The following is a 22,931-nucleotide window of genomic DNA, read 5'->3' on the forward strand; positions in this document are numbered from 1 at the left end:
TATGGCTCAGTTTAACGCAGATACATTTTTGGAGGAAGACCTTACACTCGTTCGCTTGCGTCAGCTGCGTAAAGATGATCTGATAGCGGTTGGACGAAAAATGTCGCTAGATCTTTCGGGTTTGAAGACTAAGGCAGAGCTATTTTCTGCTATTGCGGCCCGCGCAGAATTGATGCCTGAAAGTGTGAGTGGTGATTCTGATGATTGTGATGACAGAACTAAACTTGACAGTGATGGGGTACGGCTTGCACTGGCTCAGATTGAACTAGAAGAAAGAAGAGATAGGCTGAGAGCTGCTGAGCATGAGAGGGAAATGGAAAGGAAGCGACTGGAGTTTGAGATGATGCGTCATAGTGAAATGGTGTCTCAGAGTGGGCAGTTGGGTGAGAGAGAGAAAAGGTCGATGGAAGCTGGGTTCTCTGCCAGGGTAAAGCTTATTCCACAGTATGATGAGACTGATTTAGACTCGTTCTTTCTTTTGTTTGAGAGGGTGGCTAGAAAAATGGAATGGCCTGAAAGTGACTGGGCTTTGCTCATTCAGCAAGTCATTTCAGGCAAGGCACAGTCTGTCGTGTCTGCATTGAGCTATGATCATGCTTTTGATTATTGGAAAATGAAAGATGCCATCCTTCAGGCATTTGAGCTAGTCCCAGAGGCATACCGTCAGATGTTTCGTGATCTCAAGAGGGATCCTGCAGAGACTTGTGTTGAGTTTGCACGTCGCAAAGAGGTTGCATTTGATAGATGGATCCGGTCTCTGAGAATTGAGATGACATATGAATCACTGCGTGAGGTTGTTTTAATTGATGAGTTCACAAGATGCATGTCCCGTGATGTTAAAACATACATGAATGATCATGCTGTTGTTAGTGTCAGAAATGCAGCAATGTTGGCAGATGGGTATGAATTGTCACATAGAAGTAGCGCGTCGCAGCTTCAACCTCCTAGTCCGTTAGCGAGTGGTTTTGGTTGGAGTAAGTCCGAGACATTACATAAGGACGTGGAGAGGTCAAAGTCACCAAAGAGTAAGTTGAGTGGTGGTAGCCAGTCTAATGGTTTTAGACCAGAGGGCAGGTTGTTTTGTGCATACTGTAAGAAGGATGGGCACCTTGTTTCTCACTGTCAGAAACTAAAGGACAAGAATACTGGTCAGAATAAAGTCCAGGCCAGCGGTTTTGTACGGCCGGCTACGGTTTGTGTGGGAGACCCTGTGTGTGTTGATGGGGGGAAGCACAAGTTTCATGATGGGGTGGATGAAGGATACAAGGAATTTATTTCTGATGGCACGGTGAAGTTCACTGTTGATGGTGAAGAATTTCCTGTTGTGATTTTGAGAGATACTGGCTCTGTTCAGACGTTATTAATTGCTGATGAGTCATCCTTGGAATCTTGTTTCACGGGCATGAGAACTCTGATCCAAGATGTGAATGAAGGTTTCAAATCTGTTCCTCTGTATGATGTAGAACTTTGTAGTGGGCTGGTTTCTGGGAGAGTGACAGTTGGCATTGTTTCTCGATTGCCTATGAAGGGAATCACAATGCTGCTTGGCAATGATTTGGCTGGAGGTAAGGTGCAGCCATCTACTGTTTTGAGTGACGTGCCGGTAGTGGATTCCAAGACAGAGGCTTTGAAAACAGCTATCCCGGGTATTTTTCCATCTTGTGCGGTTACCAGGGCACAGGCTATGGCAGGGCGAGATGAGAGAGAGGTTGAACATGTTGGTGACATAGATTTAGGGGATACAGTTTTTAGAGATCTGAGTGAGAGTATGAATAGTCAGTCTGGTGATGATAGGACTATTTTCAGCCAGCCTGCCTTGATTGCAGCCCAACAGTCAGCTGCGGACTTGAAAGGTTTGTATCGTGTTGCTCTGACAGCAGGAGAGGCAGAGAAGGTCTCACAGTGTTATTACATTAAGTCTGGTGTGTTGATGCGGAAATGGTGTCCTCCTGGTCGCCCAGCTGATGAAGATTGGGTGGCCGTGGATCAGGTTGTTGTCCCGCCTCAGTATCGAGCAGAGATTCTAAGGTTAGCTCATGATATTCCCCTTGCTGGACACCTAGGTGTGAGGAAGACAGTGGCCAGGATTAGGGCCCATTTCTACTGGCCTGGGCTTAGGAAGTGTGTGTCTGAGTATTGTAAGTCATGTCATGTCTGTCAGGTGGTGGGCAAGCCACAACATCACATCAAGCCAGCCCCACTTATTCCAATTCCTGTTTTTCCTGAACCATTTAGCCGTGTATTGATAGATTGTGTTGGCCCATTGCCAAAAACCAAGGCAGGTTATCAGTACTTGCTTACTGTCATGGATTCAACCACACGCTTTCCAGAAGCTTTTCCATTGAGGAACATTAAGGCTAAGACAGTTATTGATGCCCTCTTGGTGTTTTTCACACGCTATGGACTCCCTCAAGACATCCAGTCGGATAGGGGTTCTAATTTCACATCTAGTGTATTCCAGGAAGTGATGCATCAATTAGGAATCAAGCAGGTGAACTCATCACCTTACCACCCACAGTCGCAGGGTGCCCTTGAGAGATACCATCAGACCTTAAAGACAATGATCAAGTCTTACTGCTCTGAGAACACTGGAGACTGGGAAAAGGGTATTCCTTTCCTCTTATTTGCTTCTCGTGATACTCCTAATGAATCTACAGGATTCACCCCATTTGAGCTTGTGTTTGGCCATGAGCCAAGAGGTCCTCTCAAGGTAGTGAAGGAGCACATGTTGTCAGAGTCTGAGGTGGAGAGTGGGAATGTGCTAGATTATGTGTCACAATTTCGCGAAAGACTCTTGAGGGCGTGTGAACTCGCGGGGGAACATTTGAGGTCGTCTCAAGGTGTAATGAAGGCCCGTGCAGATAAGAAGGCAGAACCTCGCTCATTCGAGCCTGGTAGCAAAGTCCTTGTGTTACTGCCCATCCAGGGTGAACCTCTCAGAGCTAAGTTCAGTGGGCCATATGTGGTAGAGAAGAACTTGGGTAAGGAAACCTATCTAGTGAGTACTCCAGACAGGAGAAAAACAAAGAGGGTTTGCCACATTAATATGCTGAAGAAGTATTATGATCGTGACGAGGTGGCGACAGTTGCTGTTGTTTGTGAAAAGGCAGCAGAACATATTCCTGGAGAACTTGAAATCCCAGTGGAAGCGGAGATTGGTGAAGGGATGTCTGGAAAGGTGAATAATTCACATGTGATGGCTAATCCCGCAAAGATATTGGGTCATCTATCAGATTTTGAACAGCAGGATGTAGTACAAATACTTCTTGATTACCCTGAAGTATGTGGAGATAAGTTGGGATATACCGGAGAGGCTATTCATGATGTTGATGTAGGCGATCATCTGCCTATTAAACAACATCCCTACCGTTTGAATCCAAGAAAGAAGAGCCAAGTGCGGAAGGAACTTGAGTATATGCTTGCATGTGGTGTCATTGAGCCTAGTCAGAGCTGTTGGAGCTCACCTGTAGTTCTTGTTCCAAAACCAGATGGGAGTCAGCGTTTTTGCATTGACTACAGGAAAGTTAATGCTGTAACAAAACCTGACTCGTTTCCGCTACCTCGTATTGAGGATTGCATTGATCAGATTGGCAATGCAAGGTATATCACAAAGCTGGATCTGATGAAAGGTTATTGGCAGGTGCCATTAACAGAGAGGGCAAGGGAAATCTCTGCATTTGTTACCCCGCAGGGGTTATTCCAGTGTCGGGTTATGCCCTTTGGCATGCGGAATGCTCCAGCGACATTTCAACGGCTCATGAATTGTGTAATTGCAGGACTTGACAATGTTGTAGTATATCTTGATGATATTCTAGTAGTTAGTGATACCTGGTCAGATCATCTAACTTGCTTGAGAGATGTGTTTGTCAGATTGACCAAGGCAGGACTTGTTGTGAATTTGTCAAAGTGTGAATTTGCGCAGGCGACAGTTACTTACTTGGGTCATGTAGTAGGGCATGGATGCGTTGCCCCACGAGAGGCAAAGGTCCAAGCTATTGTGGATTTCCCTGCCCCTTCCACAAAGAAGGAGGTGATGAGGTTTCTGGGCATGTGTGGATTTTACCGCAAGTTTGTTCCTAATTTCAGTGACATTGTTGTTCCTCTTACAGATCTACTCAAGAAGGGGACTAAGTTTGATTGGACCAAACCCTGTGAGATTGCCTTTCAGAAATTGAAAGCTGTTCTGATCTCAAAGCCTGTGTTGCAGGCTCCTAATTTTGAGCATCCGTTCCTACTGGCCACTGATGCAAGTGAGGTAGGAGTTGGTGCAGTTCTCCTTCAGTTGGATGAAGAGGGTTTCATGAAACCTGTGAGCTACTTTTCGAAGAAGCTTGATGTACACCAGCAAAGATACTCTACGGTAGAGAAGGAGTGCCTAGGTCTGGTGCTGGCAGTTCAACACTTTGATGTGTATTTGAGTAGCTGCCCTGATGTGACCGTTTTCACGGATCACAATCCACTAACCTTCCTCGAAAGGTTTAGGAACAAGAATCAGAGACTGTTCCGTTGGAGTCTGTTTCTTCAGCCTTATGGGCTGAACGTGACTCATATCAAAGGAAATGACAATGTTATTGCGGATACGCTTTCTAGAGTTTAGACAAATCTACAGTCAATTGCCAAATAACCTCCTTAGAAACAACAAACAAAACAATAATAAAAAAAACCCCGGAAAGCTGCAAACCGGTCGTTAACTAGTATTCACATAATAACAAAAAATAACACTAACAATAATAATAATTTTAAAAGAAAAGTGATTTTCTTTTTTTTTACTCCATTATCCAGGTGGTCAAGCAATGTTTTGAGATGAATGTCTATAATAGTTTATTAATAACTATCTTTTAATGACAAAAAAAATTCGATATATCAATTACATGGAACAATTCATTTTGTTCTAACAAGTCTACATATTCTAACTCTTGTTCTCTTCATTATTTATTTTTTCTCTCTTCAGGTTCTGCATTTGTAAACATGAAGCTGGATCAAAGTTCTTGCATTGAAGGACTTAATTTCATTTTTTATGTTGCTATGGAAAGGTTATATATATATATGTATATAAAAAGACAAAAAAGTCTTGCAGAGTTAAGTCACCTTGTTGTATTGGCATATGTTTTTTTTCACGTGATATTAGAATTCCAAAGGTAAATCCAGCTTGTTATTGACTGAAGTTTTCTACATCTCTTTTTGTAAAGGTTTATAATGATACGTCTTGACTACACACTTGGATGGATTGTGTTTGTTTTCATATTACTCGTTCTTCTGAGTGTTATAATGTTATTTCAACATGCTTCTTTAAATGAAGGAAAGTTAAATTGCTATAACTTTCTTTTAAGGGGGGAGGTATGTCATGTACATGTGCGATATTTGTCAGCGCATGGGGGCGCTGATTGCGTATTAAAAAGAAGTGTTAAGGTAACTTTACAAATTTTGTCTCTATTTTCGTCTCTTTTCTGTTTTGTATTGTTGATGTAGTTGTTGTGATAGTCGTACCAGGAAGGGTGTTCTCTTAAGCTCCCCTCCCTGATATGACAAAGAGCAGAAAAAAATACTTGTAAAAGTTTAGCATCAAGATTCATCATAATTCCATCATAATTCCATCATATATTAACAGATTTATGGACTGTTTAATGTTGATTTTGTGATGTCACTTGAAAGCAGCCCTCCTATCATTTTTTTCTTAATTCCCACTTTCTTTAAAAATTGGCAAATCATTTTTCTTGGACATTTCATATTACATGTTCTGTACCTGCTTCTACATGTATAAGAAACATATTTCCATTAATCATAAAAGTGAGAATTAATGGAATTGATATATGCCCATGATGACCAGACGTCCCATATTTCCCAGATCGTTCCATATTTTGTTCCTTTGTCCCGCCGTCCTGACAAACCCTTCCCGGGATGCCTATTTGTCTCATATTTCAGAATATTGAACCAAACACAATACATCTTTCATTTCTATCCTTTCTTCATTCTATCCTTCCTGCTTGCCTTTTTTTCCATCTATCTTTATTTCCAATCTTTCCAAGCTTTCTTTCCTGATCCTTTCCCTCTTTCTGTTCATTTTTTCCATCTATCTTTATTTCCAATCTTTCCTAGCTTTCTTTCCTGATCCTTTCCCTCTTTCTGTTCATTTTTCTTTCTTTCCATTTTTCTTTCTTTCCTTCTTTCACTTTCCTTCTTTTTTTCAAAATTTCCTTTATTTCCTTTCTTCTTTCTTTCCTTAAACTCTTCTTTACTTTCTTCTTTCCTCTCTGTTCTTTCTGTCCCTCCATTATTTTCTTTTTTTATTCTCTCCTCCCTCTCATCCTTTCATTCTTTTTCCATTTTTCCTTCTAGTTTTATGTCATCGTACATGTATATTCAAGTATTGAATATACAATGACATAAAAATTTTATATATAACTTTCATTCTCAAATGGATATTCATCAAATATTCAAGTATTTTTTGCAACAATAACTCCTTTATTGTTAGGGTGCCAGAACTTTGCATTTGGATTCCATCAGAAAATCACAATGTTATATGCAACACAAGATTCTGAATGTGATTCAGGTGAACATTTATTAAAATCCTACGATTGTAAACATATAAAATAATATACCACCACATAAACGATTGCAAAGATAGAATAAGACGCTACCATTAAAACTACAGTAAACACCTGTCTATCAAGGCTGCCCATGGGAAACAGAAAAAAAAGTGGTCACTATTAGACAGGGGTTTTTTTTACTCTGGACAGGTTTGATTGTGTGGCCCGTATTCTGAAGTCGGGTTTAATTTAAACTCTGGTCCGAAGTTGTGGTCTAACTATGGATGGCCGATTGCGAAATAAATCTCTAGCAGTAGAGGTTCATAATATAAATTCTTGAACCGCAAATCATTTTTTACTGTCGGGGGGAGAATGCATACAAAGATATTTGTCTTCACTGTTAAAGACTTGGTGAAAGAGCACAGCACACAAAGACACATACCATGTGAAGAAATTTTGACACGTTTGGCTTCCCATAATTTTAGCACAGAGTTTATAGACCATGGTCTAAGTTAAAAACCGACTTCAGAATATGGGCCTATGTGTTTTCCTTTTGTTGTTCATGACATCGATGTGCTCTGCAAATGGCAAAAGCAGACAAAGATAAAAGAAAAACGCTGAAGAGAAAGATACATGTACTTTAAAAATGGACATACTGAAGCTTTTCAACATGCTTTCATCGGAGTAAAATCGCATGAATGACTAGAACGCCAGAGCGAAATAATCTATAATAGAACTGAAAGTGACAATGGACACTAAATGGTGAGCTGTGACTAGCTGTCAAGGTACACAATATAGGCTCCCCTGTACTACTACACTGTATATCATAACCTTTTTAGTAAGATAAAGCTCACCATTGCTACCTCAAGTATCTGAATATGATATTAATACTGCATTTCACCTATTTCAAGAACCCTGTTTAAGGATTTCCAATAAATACAAAATTAAATTCATGTTTAAATCAATGGGGGATTTCAAGTTCAGTGTTGATCTATTAGTATTGGTGTTAAATCAATCTTTACATGAGAACACCAAACATAAAATGAAGATGATCCTGAAGTCACTTACATGTACTTGTGTTTGAGATGTCAATAATGTGATATGGATCAGTTTTACAAACTCAGAACAGATTTTGGAGCAAGGGGAAGCAATCCCAATTCCAACACCGCACTTGAAATCATCTACTATACAACTGAAAATAGCACTTCATCTCAAAGTATACCCCTTTACAAAATGTTGCGGCACTCGCAATCGGCGGCCGAGATCTCTCAAGGGGGCAAAATCTCCCCTCCCACCCCTTGGGTTTGATGGGTCCAAATAACTCGACTCTATTCGGGTTAATGATTAGCACAAAATGTATTCTAGTTCCTTTTGAATTAATAGGTAACTAAAAGATAACCGGCCTTTACAAATTGTATGACAGTATACAAATGGCGAATAGGCATGAGTGCGATGGTGCGAGATTTCGCATGAGGTGAAAGAAAGATGCTCTATTCAACGAGGCGTTAGCCGAGTTGAATAGAGCGTGTCTTTCTTTCACCGAATGCAAAATCTCACACCATTGCACGAATAAGAATATTCGCTATTTGTGTTGTACAACGCCTCAGAATCTAGTAAAAATATGAAAAAACAATAGTTTTTCCCACCAGTAATCTATAAGGGAGCAAAAATATTGAAAGCAAAAAGCAAAATCCCACAAGCCGGGCCCACAGGCGTACATGATCTTGGACAGCATTGCGCATTTAGCCAGCGGGCTTATTCAATGAAATCGCATTGTGACGTCACCTCCTACAGCCGTGCAATGGTAGATTTTGGGCGGTACATTTTGGATGGTACGTCTTGTGTGCAACGGTACGAATGTGTGACATTCAGCCTCCCATTTGATCGCGTACAACAAGCTAAGTAGGCGTTGTACAATAATAATGGATGCATGTACATATCATTTATGTTTCCATGCTAAATTTAAACAAGGAATGACCATGAAATGCAAAATATCAGCCATACAGTTAAAAATACATTAGTTAGAAATTGAAAATGTACGAGTATACAATCAAGACTAATAACAAAGCTATAATTTCACTAAACTATGCTATAACAAACATTTAATTTGAAAGACATTACCGACTAGTATTAAATGTACATGTATTTCCTTTGCGTTATGAGAGCATCTTGTACATCATATGAAGCCATTATGGCACAATCAGTTTGAACAGCACCATGTGACCTAAACTACTCGTTCAGTACCTGCATCATTACCCACAATGCAACATTTTGATCATATAGTCTTAGGGGCTGTTGCATTAAGAAAATATTTGCAATCAATTATAAACTTCAAGTGCAAATTTAGATGTGATTAATCAATTATAACTAAAGCAAATCTTTTTACACTTGCTAACACATGAAGAAGACAAGCGATCATCTGCAAATTTGCCGTTAATTGCACGACTTATGATTGAGTTGTGTAATTATAATTGAGAGAGTCAAAAGGGGCCTAAGCTTTCGATCCTAGCAGAATCTTCTTCGGAGGCAAAATGACAAACATAAGGTGGAACAACCATAATATAGACCACAGACATACAACAGCAACACTGGAACAAGGAGACAAAAGGGGCATTAGTGAGAAGAGATGACCAATCAGGTTAATGAAGGGGAAGAAAGAAAAGGAGTAGGTAGACACAAAGGGAAGTTGGTGGAGTAAGGCCAAAGAAAGACCTCAAGCCAAAAGGGATTAAAATAATAATTGACTTGCATTTGATTGCAAGTTTCCTTGCAACAATCCTTCAATGTACATAAACTAGAATGATTTTCCTACAACCCTTTACAACATTTATGCCACAATAATCTGCTAGAAAAAGGGAACAGAATAATCAAAGCATTGTCCCCTACATTTTGGGTTTTTTTTCAATAAGTATTGAATTACCATTTTTTTAGAACATAAATCAGATTACATATTTCGAATGTTTTATGAAAGTTTATGTTTCAAGACTGTGGTTAATAATCACAAAGGAAGATTTCTTGTGTTCTTCAAGCTATGGAAAGCTTTGAAGGGGAGGGAGGGGGGGGGGTCACCTCCAGCCCCTGGCTACCTCCCTTCCCTATGAGCTACTGTCAAGTAAGTCTTTATATATAGGTGGTTGAATAAAAACATTTAAAAAATAAACATAAAACAGACAATCTACATGAATGCTAAATATACAAATAATATCTATCTTCTATTTCCGATTACCAAAATACATCTGTGCAGTATACCCTTGCAACAATTTTCTCTACTCCACATACACCTCCATCGATGGGTATCATTAATCCCTTTATACACTTTCATTGATTAGTAACGCTCCCAATTATAGTGTATGTTTGGCATACAAAGAGTAATAATGGTATCAATGCTGGTTACATAATTTTGGCAGTTATGTCCAATGTGCAAAGCCGATTAGTGTACTTACATGAATGCGTCAAATTCATACTAAGTTGCGTCAATTTCAATAGAATTCTCAATGTATGAGTTTCTGGATTATCTGATATGGTATCATGGTTGCCAATACCACCTTCGAAAAATACTTTGGCAGACATGGGTTTTATGAAATGATGAACAGGGGGGAAGGGGAAGCTACCAAATTCCCCAAAACATTTATTTGTGCTTATTCACACAAGAGGATGCAAAGGAAAGTCAGAGCTATGTCTTTCTCACAAGAATACACAGTCTGTTTTTTTGTCATCGCTAATCCTGAATATCCTCATAGAGGTGGGATTGCTGGTTAAGAATTACAGGGTGTTGCAAGAAATATTTGCGAAAAACTTTTTAAAAAATATTTGCAATCAAATGCAAATTTCAATTGCAAACTCTGCTGCAAATTTACAAGTGACAGATTAATTTCTACTACCAGGTACAGCAAAACAATTGAATTGTTTTGCTGTAGTTGAAGTTAATCTGTCAAAAATTATAAGTTTTAAACTTTCTGATGCAAGATGCAGACGAGATATTAATCGCAAATCAATAAAAAGACTTGTGATTGATTTAATGACCTATAATTTACTTGCAATTGATGGCAAATTAAGTTTCTTGCAACATATGCTTTGGTATAAAGGTGCCTGAGTTGATAATCAGTAGCTTCATGCTAAAGTTTTGAAAATGTAAAAGTTGGACTAAGGGGTCATTGCTATTGATTGCAGGGGGTGTTTCATAAAGTTGTTTGTAAGTTGAGAAAGACTGGTGAACCTTTCTTTTGGTGTATACCATTACCACAAGAAGGATCACCAGCCATTCTTAAAGTCGCTCTTAACTTACGAACTGTTTTATGAAACGGCCCTCGGGTCTAAGATAATACCAAAATGAATATTAATTTATGATAGAACATGATCATAAAATGTTGATAAAGAAAGAATCTGCATGAGGAGGAAGTGGTGCCATAAATATAAAAACCAATTGCTCTCTAATGCGTTGAGTCTTTTGCTGTAACAGTGTATACCATCACCATAGATATATTGCTGAATAAAAAAAAATGCACCTTATAATAGATGTTGTAGAATGATATAGAATAGCAACACATTGATTATTGCTGTTACACTGGTGGTGGGGGCTGATTCTGTTGTTGCTGTTGCTGGCCATCCGATGCTGCTGGTGGCTGCTGAGCTGGTGGGTGGCGTGCCTGATCTGCGGGTGGTTGGGCGGGTTGCTGGTTTGAGAGTGGTATACTGCCTGGAGGATCGTGCCGAACTTGTTGCGAGCCCCCTTCGAATCGAATCTGCCAATTAAAAAATTTTCAGAGAAATACACATTTAATTATAATGATAATAATAATATTATGCAACATTTATACAAGGCTTAACACAATGTTTCTAAGCACTGCATAACAATCGGGGCTAATTGCAGAGCGAGCTGCGTTTGAAACAACTGGTGGAGGGATGTGGACATAAAACTCTCAAACTTTTTGTAAAAATTTTTGCAGGATAAAATATTAAACCCAGTGTGTGTATGGTTATCCTAAGCAGGAATTTCTTGTCATGGTGCGGTGATGGCGAGACAAAGATAACCCTCTCTCGTCTCTTTAAGTTATCTGTCCATGTAGGTTTAAACCTTATTCAGCTAATCAAAACTCTCAATTTCACAATACTCAGAAATTTCAAAAATCTTGTCTTGCACCTTGATGGGTAAAGTGTGATCTTCACCAGATGAAAACTTACCACACATCAAGAGTGGCATTGTGAGAAAATACAGGATTTCATCTTCATGATGATATGAATATCATCAATGAGGATCCAATAAAAAGTTTTGCACATTTTCCACGAGTTACAGGAAAAATTTAGTATTTAGGCACCTTTTCAGGCCTAAAATTCACTTTTTTGTCAAAATAGTGTGTACAAACAAAATTCATGACCAATATAAAAGACAAACACATACTCTGTCCAATGATGCAATGATATATAATTTTGACTTGAAAACAGTAAGTGATTACATAAAAAAGTCTTGTCATTCATAAGAATTTGGAGCGAGGAGGATGCCACCAAAGAGGATGATTTGTAGTATTGGTAACTGTACTCTGACTGTGTATGTTTGGTCAATGGAGATCCCACATTCATACATGCATGTACAACATACATTTTGAAAATGCACATAAACCACACACTTTTTACACTGTACAAATTGGCATGAGTTACATGTGTATCAATTTTCACATTTAAGATACCTTTTCCCCCGGGGAAAACCAATGATTATATTTAGTTTGAAAATTAGAAGGAAATATGGTTACGGCTACAGTAAATGTGTATTTAAGATACCTTTTCCCCTCAGGATAACCAATAATTACCGGGTATATCTAGTTTGAAATTAGAAGAAAATATGGTTACCGCTACAGTAAATGTGTGTTCAATAAAAAAGGGACCTGCTGTTTAAAAGTATACCTATTAAAACTGTTTGTAACATTATGGACAACTGAAAAATAATTTTCACAAGTCTACATGTATGGTGTCAAACCATATACACGTATGTATTCAATCATTTTGTTTGCCATTGGCCACCGTTGATATCTGACCATTTTATATAAATAAAAAAGTCACCTTTGCCAATCTTCTGAATAGAACATTTTCAATTTCAATATTAAAGGGTTTGTGCATACTGATAGAGGGGGGATTCGGGATATCTTATAGCATGTAGCATAAGGAAATATCACCTGTCATGTATGGAGTTGTGCTTAACCTACATGTACGAACTGCTTTATGATACGGGCCAGGATATGCTGAGTAAGCTGACCGGGGCCCCGTAACACAAAGGTTAGCGACAGGTTTAATTTGAAAGAACAATTCTGATTGGTCTCTAGTGTACTGAGCATGATGCGCATGCAACGATGACCTCGATAGGCCATTTCATTTTGCAAAGTAAAATCGTTAAACCTTTGGGAAAAGAAACCCATAAGTAAAAAAAAAAAAAGGACTTGGGACTTGGGGTTACAGGTACATGTAGATAAATATTGATACATGTTACGTTATACAAATTCATAATCACTATGCTAAATAAATACAAACACGCTGACAGCATATGATTCAATATTAAAGGAATTTTATGTGTACATATAACATCAGGGGCAGAGCAAAGGTTATAGTCTGCAGGCACAGACTTTTTTTTCAATTTTGCATCTATAGTGCATAATGCAAAGTCTGAAGAAGTGAGACTAGATTCACTATGTACTGTAGTTGCTTCTGCAGTCTGCACAGACAGAGAGTTTGGCTTCTACATGTACATGTAGTCTTCACTCTAAACATGGTATGTAATTGGCTAAATAGTCATGTATGAATCTGTGCTTGCAGAGTAGGGAAGTTTGATAGTAGGGGGAGGCGGCTTACCGAAAATTGACAATTATTCTCTATTTAACATTTAACAACGGGTACATGTAGTTACAAAATCCAGACTTCTCTTCTATCTCTTTTTATCCCTCTTCAATTTTCGCTCTATTCTTGTTCTCTGTTTTCTTCACGACTATAAGCATGGGGGAAGTGGACACCCATAAGCCCCGTCCCCCTGTCGTATCACCTTGGTAATGTATCACAAGTCAGGACAAAGACAACATAAAATCAATTCAGAGTAGCAAGCATACTGTATGTGCATGCTATCCATGATACAGTGTAGGGGAAGGCAGGGTAAGTTGTGACACTTTTTGCATTTTGCATGTTAGAATTGATATGACTAGTAATATTGTAGTTTACCTTGCCTTTAACCCTATCTAGGCCGGGGGGACCTCGGAGGCCCCCCCTCAACGAATCGCGCAATATTTTTGCCGGGCGAAATTTTTTGACCGCGCCGCTCGCTGACTTTTTACTTTCAATTCTTCCGCAACTTTTGAGACCAATTTTACGTCACCAGGGTCCTTGGTTCCGAAATTATGCAACATTATGTAACTGCACGCCAGACCAAAAATTGCTCAAAAACGTGATTTCGTGTACAAAGTCAATGCAAATTGTGTTTTCAACCAAAATTCATAAATGCATGATTATATTTAGTTTTGCTGGTCTAAATGTATTTATTTTATACTTTTTATGATCACAGAATAGTCCCCAACAAATTTCATTGAAAAACGATGAAAAACAAAAGGTAAAAAACAAGGAAATGCATAAGAAATTGCAAAAAACAATATAATACATAAGAAAATGATTTGATATCGCAATTTTTTCATGTACACTTGCTAAGAACACCACAAAAAGTTTCTATACCAAAAATTAGTACATTTGGAGCTTTATTTAGGGAGTTAGAGGAAAAAGTATGATTTCGCATACTAATTACGCATAAATTAGCATAATCACTTAATAGCAATTCGCATGAAATAAATTACTATACAATCTTGTAGATTATGTCCTAGGCAACCCGCGTGCCAATTTTCAGCGCGATCGCACGGTCGACAGCCGAGATCTTAAGGGGGGGCCTCTCAGGGCCCCCCCCCCCCCGGCCATATGAACTCCCAAAATACCCCGGCCTAGATAGGATTAAATGCGATTCTTGGGAAATCTTTTTCACCTATAGATAACTTTCTACCCCCACACTGAAAGTCATCGTAACCTTTGAAAAAAACGATGTCAAATGGCTCAACTTGCCCCATCTGTGGGGTAAGTTGTGCCACCGTCTGGGGTAAGTTGAGCCACAAAAACTATGTACAAAATGTATGCAGGAAGAACCAGGATGTCTTTTCACTTGCTAATTCTCTATAAATACTAACATCTTCTAAAAGTAAAAGAACTTTCATGTGAATTTGCTCCTTTCTGCCTGCATATCAATGGCTTTTTACATTTTTAACATTTTTTATTATACATCACCATAAGAATTACCATGGCTCAACTTGCCCCATGTTGATTTGGCTTAAATTACCCAAGTCCAAACTTATTGCGATATTTTCACATCCACACATTTCTCATGCATTCATCATGTAAAAGACTATGACAAAAATGAGAATCCATACCTGGACTAACAATATTGTTCTTATTTCTATAATATATTTAAAGACTGTGTGGGTAAAAAGCACTTATCTATTTTACACCCTTTACTTTTTTGGCTGAAATTTGTATTTTTCCCTCTAAAAAAGCATTTTGTTTCAAAGTTGGAAACAAAGTGGTGGGGTTAAGGGTTATGCTATGGGTCATCAATACATGACACCACCATAATGTCTGACTCATTCATTATTGGCCTGGGGGTGGTGGCTCAACTTGCCCCGCCTTCCCCTACATGTAGATTCAGAGGGGGGGGAAATGACCACATCAACATTTTTTCATTAATCTGTAACAAGGAAGGTTTTAGCCATATAATTGAATGAACTTTTTCCATTAATAATCAAGCTTTTTACATGTAGACCAAATTTGCAAAACCTCGGTACATGGCTACAAAGTACACACATGACGCAAAATTACAAAACAAGTTAGCAAGTCCGGAAGATAATGATATAAATAAGTAAATGACATAATATTTGAATAGTAGTTTAATTACCCATCACATTTAGCATGATATTCTTCAAAATATATATATATATATATATATACATGTATATATCACATTGAACATACTGGGTACAGATTGTCTTTACCTGGGCTCTAATAGCAAAAAATGAAGGCTGAAAAATTCCAATCTAGTATCTCAACTTCTGATCGTTTTAAAATGCACATTAGAGAGAAATAAAGTCTTGAAAACAGGCGATAACAAGAGTATTAACTTTTACACAAATGTATGATGCGTGGAGTCCCGTGATTGGATTTAATTTATCAAAATACAATAAAGCCTGTTTATCACACAGAATCATCCGTTGAAGTCGATTAATATTCTGTTCTATATCATGCATATCACATTTTAAGAGCATCCATGTGTATTTGAAATACAATGTTAAAAAGAGACTGTGATACAGAAGAAAACTTTTCCAATGTACCCCCTCCCTCCCCCTTCCTCTCCCCCCCCCCCCCCCCCCTCCTTGCTTCATTCCTTCCCTCCTTCCCTCCCTCCCTCCCCCTCCCTCTTCCCTTTCATTCGATTTCTGTTCTTCAAACAATGTTTGTACAGTTTATTACTACTAATTATTAAAACTGCAGTAAAAAGGCTATGGCCTCCCTTAACCAAACCAACACCACATGGCTGAGCACAAACTAACCAGTGCAAATACAATACCTTGTAATAAATTGCAAAAAATAAAAAGAATTCGAAAAGTATTTACCTTATTATCTCCTTGTGCTAGACCATCTTGGACCTGATGAGCTTGGGCCTAAAGAAAAGTTCAAAAAGAAAAAATGGAATGCAAAATTATCATTTATATACTCTTTGTCCAGCCCTCAAATGACATTAAGCCATTCTTGCTTAGCTACCAAAATTGTGAAAATACAATGATGCAGTTAGAATGCGAATAATAATGTGTACTGGTAGAAGAGTTTCTGCAATCAAAAGGGATATTGTGCACCTAAAAGAGCATTGGGTTTATAAAGAAGAAGAGTTTGTGCAATGGAAAATCAAACTGTGCACCTGAAGAGAGCATCACTCACAAGAAGAAGAGTTTGTGCAATGGAAAAGGAAATTGTGCACCTTAAGGCCAGTATTCTGAAATCAGGTTTGATTTAAACTCTGGTTTAAATATAGATAGCCAATAGTGGCATAAATCTTTACCACTGGTATTTCAGTGTATCAGCTATAAATTTTTCTCTCAAATCATTCTTAAATGTTTCAGAAGGATAAACAAGATGGCTTTCTTCACTTTTCATGAGTTAGGGAAGAGCTGTTTATGTTTCTTAAACATAAGAAACATACAATGTAAGGAAAATTTTGACATTTTTGGCTTTCTATACTTTTAGCAGTGTATAGTGTAAGTCTCAAACCCGACTTCAGAATACGGGCAAAAGAGAGCATCGGGCACAATAAGATATCTCACCTGGTTCATTTGAACTGTATCTTGCCCAGGAGGCTGCCTAACTCTAACAAAGTTATCCCCTGCTTCTGCCATCTTGGCCTTGGTTTCTTCTAATGTTCTCCTCAACTCGTCCTGGTACTTCTCTAAATCCTCTTCTGTAAATTGCGATTCTTGATTTAAATCCTGGAATAAAAGAAATGAAATTCAGAATCAGAAGTACACAGATGAATGGAGGATGTTTTAGAAGCCTAGTTAAGCCCCAACATTAAAGGACTAGTCCATCCCAACAGAAAGTTTATCTGAATGAAAAGATATAACGGCCTCATGTAGAAAATTCCACCAAAATCAATTCAAAATGAAAAAGTTACATGTATGACATTTTGAAATTTCATATATTTTTCACCAAACAAAATTATTTGCACAACACAGTGAAATGCAAAGAGAGTCAATGATTTTTTTTATTAACTTTTTTAATTATTTGAACTGTACATGTACAATAACGTGTTTTATTTATTGATTGATTGATTTATCATATTCGTGTAGATATGACAAAAGGAGACTACTGAATCACAATAGGTTATGACCATGGTAAAATGCCACATGTTCAGGGAGAAATCAAACTTACTTTCACAACATCTGTCGAATCATCTAAAATATATCTGAAAACACTTGTTTTTGTTGTATTATGATCATATAGAGTAATTTGTGATATATAAAGTGCATACAGCAGTTTTTAATGGCTAATATGCACTATATAATCAACAATTTATTATAATTGTTATTATTATTATCATTATTATTATCTGTTTTCCTTTCATGGCATCCATGTGACTTTCCTTATATCCTATTGTTTGTGGATGTTTACATGTCTGATTATGCCAAATGAATAAAACCAAAAATAATTTCACATATGATAAATGACCCCTTCCCCTCCCTCCTCCCCCCAAAAAAATAAATGAATGAATGAACGAACGAACTAATGAATGAATAAATGAATAAATAAAATAAAACAAAAAATTATGATAATGATGATAATAAAATTTTTTAAAAATAGTGGGTGATGTCATCAGCTCCATCCTCAGCATACTGACCAGATATCTTAGAATGTCATAGTTTTACTATTTTACTTCTCAAATTTGTATGCCAGAATTTGAGTTGTTTTTTTTTCTCTCTCTTTCTTTGAATTCGAATCAAGTTTTTACTGTGGTGTACTTCCTCCTTAAAGAGAAATTCTAGTAGTTGCAGTAAACACTGATTTCATGAGAAAGTCTGTAAAACAAGGCTTAATTGTCAGTATATCATCGAGGATCTAGATATGGTACAGTTACATTAACTGAACTTTGTGAAATCTTGAAATCTACGCTGAAAAATGTTCACACCGAAGATCCCCAACACAGATAAGCGCACGTGTGACAATGTATAGTTATCGCTTAGAGCATCGGGCCCGACGCTGTACCCGAATCCTGTGCTTATTTGCTGATTTCTCAGCAATTACACAATTTCTTCCAGAATCCTTTGGCACATGCGTTTTATTTATACAGACACTTTGGTGGTCATTTCATTGGATTCTGTACGAACTCATTTTGATATCGTTACCAAAACTAGCATTTACCTTTAAAAGTTGATTTGAGAAAATTTCATGGATAAAAAGTATCACACCAAAAACAATCATTATTATCATTTTTTGAATAATGTACTTGCCTTAAAAATTGTAATTATGTCTAAACGATTATTGTGCTGGCTGAGGTACCAGTATTTGTTAAATGAACCAATTTTGTGGAAACTGGTCTTACCTGCCACTCTTCCTCTTCATCAAAGTCTGATGCTGCTGCAGCCTCCATAAATTCATCTAAACTGACCATTTTATCTTTGTTGCCATCAATCTGGTCAATACACAAAACAAACAATTCAATCTTAAGATGTTTTTTTTTAATCTCTAACTCCTACATGTATACTACAGAAATTACACAAATTGATCGTATACATGTAGGAGCAATTCTAAAAAGAAGTTATATTGAGCTTTTGGTAACGAAACGTGACGCCCTGTTGCTTCAAATTTATCTGAAATTTGCTACAGCCACCATGGTAAAAATAATATGTGCTCAACATTTCTGGGATGAAAGATGACATCCTTTTAATGGATTGCTCATCCATTTTTAGTCACTTTATATAGCAAAACCTAATTACCTGTTTTAAATTAATGAACTGGGCCCCGTCTTTAATACAAATAATTGCGATGAAACACGACCCTGCTCTTGACTTCACAATCAAAGACAATTTTAAGGTAAAATTCAGTACCAGCTCAAACACGCAAACCACGCCCATTTCCTCTCTTAAAAAATCCAGGCAAGACCCAAAATGATACCCGCTTTATTTCAAATAATTCCAACCACTTTCTGGCATCAGTGGTCTTTTCATAGCTACTTTTTTATAATTATCTATATATATTATTATTTTTGACATTTGACCCCCTGGCTTGAACACCACCCCCCCCCCCCCTCCCTTGCCCCTACCCTTGCACAAAGCTGCTTAACACAATCATCTTAACTAAAACTCTACTTTATTGCCCATATTCTGAATACAGATTTAACTATAGACCACAGTATCACTCTGTGCAAAAGTTATGAGGAGCCAAAAATTAAACAATTCTGTTTATATTTCATATTTCTTATGTTCACTTATTTGTTTCCTTTTGCTCTCATAATGAAGAAATATACTTCACTTATCATTCCCAAACAATAATGAACAATTTGGGTGTCATATATGAGGTAATAAACTGAATGTGTACTGTTAGGAATTTATGCCCCAAGTGGCTATCCATAGTTAAATCACAACACCCGACTTCAGAAATCTACATAAAGCAGTTTCCATAAAAGTTACACATACATGTACATGACTGTAATACAATTGACTACGGTACCACAAAGATTTACTAAATACTGGGTAAAAGAACCATTACTTTCATGCATATTATTATCATCAAAATATAAATCATACAAGCGAGCACAGAGACAACAAATGATAAAATAATAAAATCAATCTTCATGTTTTAATAATAGAAAGTAAACATATTAGGGGAATATTAGAGTTCATTGATGATGCTTTCGTGCAATTTTGTTACTGACTTTTTTTCCTTCATCCAGTCTATGGCACAGAATTTTTTTTTTCTTTAGTTTCAATACTGAAATAGTATCCAAACTTGCTGCAGATAATTTTTTTTTACATTTAACATTAGATGCAGTCCTGTGTATTAGTATTTTCTCATGGTCATGCATTTCTGCATTCAGTCATTGTGATCATATCCATGGGTTACATGTATGTTATCAAAACATTTTACATTCACTGATCAAAAGCAATGTAATGGACGAAAACAAAATATAAATAAAACCAATACTGATATTAACATTTTGAGATTACGCATGCATGAAATAATGTGTTTCACTCAATGCTATATTCATAATGTTTATAAACCTATTTTTCTGTTTAATCATGAAACTCTGTGATTTGTTTTCTAAATGTAGAACCAAATATTATTCAATCATTAATCGATCCAACGTCATGACTCAACATATAAAAGAGTCAAATGAAAGGGGTGCTACCAAAACAGCCATGAACATGCAATGAAGGCCTTTTCCACATTGCTGATGGCAAAGAAAAACATAACACTATGACTTGAATTGAAATAATTTACTTCCAAGCTAATAAATATAAAGATTGGTGACTTGTTCTTTGTCTGTGAGGGGAAGGTCAAGCCTTCCCCTCACAGAAATTTGAAGTTTACTGATAGCAAGTAACAAGCCAGCACCTAGCTACTGGATAGCTCAATAATTTTGTAATAGGCAGTAGAGAATTAATCAGTTCACACAATATTTTAGTGAGCATGTACAATAATCTTTGCTGGCTTCTAATCACAATTTAATTGCTTATTGAAAGAGCCACCAGCTAGTCACTCTCAGGGTATACCAAACAGTAAGTTTTACATGTATACAGGTCAATATGGCTATTTAAGTTGGATCTTTCCTGACCATTTTGTTAATGTTATGCAATGTAATAATTCTTTGATTTTTTTTCTCTAAATATATACTATTCAGGGTAGCCATGCTTAAGCAGGGATAATAGGTGTAGTATGCAACACTTAACATTGTGACATTACATAAATGTTGCATAATCTCAGTTTATTTTCAAATTGTTGTCGGGTGGAGTGGGCCTATTAAGGACAAATCAGGTGCAAAGGAGATGAAAAGTTAATTTGAATAGATACCTGCTTGACAACATGTTCCCTCATGCGGGACAATTCCTCAAACTTTTCCTGAACGTCCGCATTTTTCTTGCCCTGGTAGATTTTTTCCACCTGGTGTTAAATAGTGTGAGTGCAAGTGTGTGCGTTATGCATGTGAGTTATGGTGGGGGAGGCGTCGGAGTGTGCGGAGACAAAGGCAGGCAAATAATATGCGGAAGAATGAGGGGGGCACAGAGTCAAAGAGAAGGACGAAGATACAGAAAGATCGAAAATGAAGCGAAAAATAAAGAAAAGAAAATAGAGACATTCAGAGACAGATTGAGAGAGGCATGGAAGAGAAGGGGAAGCAATGCGAAGGGGAGGGCGGAGGAAAGGGATGGAAGGAGAATGAGGAGGGGGGGAGAGGGGGAGTAGGGGAGGGGAATTGGAGAGTGAGGAGGGAGGCAAAGGGGAGGAGGAGGGAGTGAACGCGGGAGAGAAAAGTTCAGAGGCATGAAGGGAGAATGTGGAGATAGACAGATCAACAATAGGGAGGGAAAAAGAGAGAAAATAGATTCATATAAAATAATAAAGCATGAAGAGAGAGATGTAGTGAGGCAGACAAAGAGTGGAGAGGTGATAAGAAATCAGAGGCAAAGAGTTTTGAAAATAACAACAGGTAAAGAAAGGATCAGATGTGTAAAAAAGAGACACACAAAGAGATAAATAGAAAAATTGTTGGAGAATAGATAGATACACAGGAAGATGGATAGAGAGAACGAGAGATATAAAATGAGAGATTGAGTGATAGAGAGTGAGATAGAAAAAGAGGGGGAAGAGTGAGGGCATAGTAGAGAAAAGAAATAGTGACAGACAGAACATGGGAGAGAAAGAACGAGAAAGGGGCGAACACAATAGAAGTGGGCAAGCAGGTAAATGCAGAATCAGATACAGAGTAAGAAAATAAAGAACGCAAAGCAGAAACAAGAGTAAAAAGATATAAGGTAGAAAGAAAAGATAGAAGAAAGAGAATGCACGAAAGGAAGATCGAGAAAGAAAAGAGTGAAAGACAAATAAAGATAACAGAGAGAGAGAGAGGAGGGGAGAAAGGGTTGTGTTGCCATGCATGTTAATAATCAAAGCAAAGGGAATGAAGAAAGAGAAAATAAAACATGATTAACAATCTAAATGCTGACAATTACGGATGGAAACCGACTCTCTGTTACAATGCAGCCAGAATTATGATCGGTTAAAATCTATCACCTTACCTCGTTCATAACATGTTCTCGCATACGAGCGACCTCCTCCATTAATTCCTCCTCTTTTTCCTCATCGTAACCATAAATCTTGGCTGCCTGCTCGGTAACACAGGCATGTAATATTACATGTATATGTTTATAAAATGACATAACGTATCAAACTGCATAAATCTTTAAGAACTGCCTGCTTAATAGCAACACAGACATTATCAAATAATATTACATCTTTATGAAACAATTTTGAATTATTCACACTATATAGTTGCCTGCTTGGCTACACAGGCATTATAAAATATTATTACATGTTTATCAAACAACATTTATCACACTGCATAAATCTTAGCTGCCTACTTGCTTGGCAACACGGGCATTATCAAATAACATTACATGTTTATCAAACAATATCAAACTGCATAAAATTAATAAAATCTTAGCTGTCTGCTTGGCAACACAGGAGTTATCAAATGATATTACATGCTTATCAAACAATATTAACATTTATCAAACTGCAAAAATCTCCGCTGCCTGCTCGGCACAACAGGCATTATCATATAATGACTTCTAC

At 37.4% G+C, this 22,931-nt stretch overlaps 2 protein-coding genes across 4 annotated transcripts in view; one reads left to right on the forward strand and one right to left on the reverse strand.

The window, feature by feature from the left end:
• The first annotated feature begins 1 nt into the window (after position 1).
• Positions 2-4,597, forward strand: LOC121421216. Its single transcript, XM_041615878.1, has one exon. It carries the CDS (start codon positions 2-4, stop codon positions 4,595-4,597), a length of 4,596 nt encoding a protein of 1,531 aa, XP_041471812.1.
• Positions 4,598-9,436: 4,839 nt separating this feature from the next.
• The window catches only part of LOC121420991 (nucleobindin-2-like), a 35,815-nt gene continuing 22,320 nt past the window's right edge, over positions 9,437-22,931 (reverse strand). For 2 of the 3 annotated variants that reach the window (XM_041615557.1, XM_041615556.1), the window contains exons 8-12: positions 21,150-21,239; positions 18,682-18,771; positions 16,910-17,071; positions 16,205-16,252; positions 9,437-11,269 (exon numbers count right to left, since the gene is read on the reverse strand). In XM_041615557.1, coding sequence (XP_041471491.1) covers positions 11,087-11,269; positions 16,205-16,252; positions 16,910-17,071; positions 18,682-18,771; positions 21,150-21,239 — 573 coding nt within the window. In that variant the 3' untranslated portion in view covers positions 9,437-11,086. Of the gene's footprint in view, positions 11,270-15,586; positions 15,644-16,204; positions 16,253-16,909; positions 17,072-18,681; positions 18,772-21,149; positions 21,240-22,931 lie in introns of those variants that run through there. The other variant, XM_041615558.1, reaches the window with a different exon arrangement.

The sequence above is a fragment of the Lytechinus variegatus genome, chromosome 9 (assembly GCF_018143015.1).
Source record: "Lytechinus variegatus isolate NC3 chromosome 9, Lvar_3.0, whole genome shotgun sequence".
In the NCBI taxonomy this organism is placed as follows: Eukaryota; Metazoa; Echinodermata; class Echinoidea; order Temnopleuroida; family Toxopneustidae; genus Lytechinus; species Lytechinus variegatus.

Coding starts and splice junctions, on each gene's coding strand:
- LOC121421216 (XM_041615878.1), top strand. CDS start 2: ATGGCTCAGTTTAACGCAGATACATTTTTGGAGGAAGACCTTACACTC.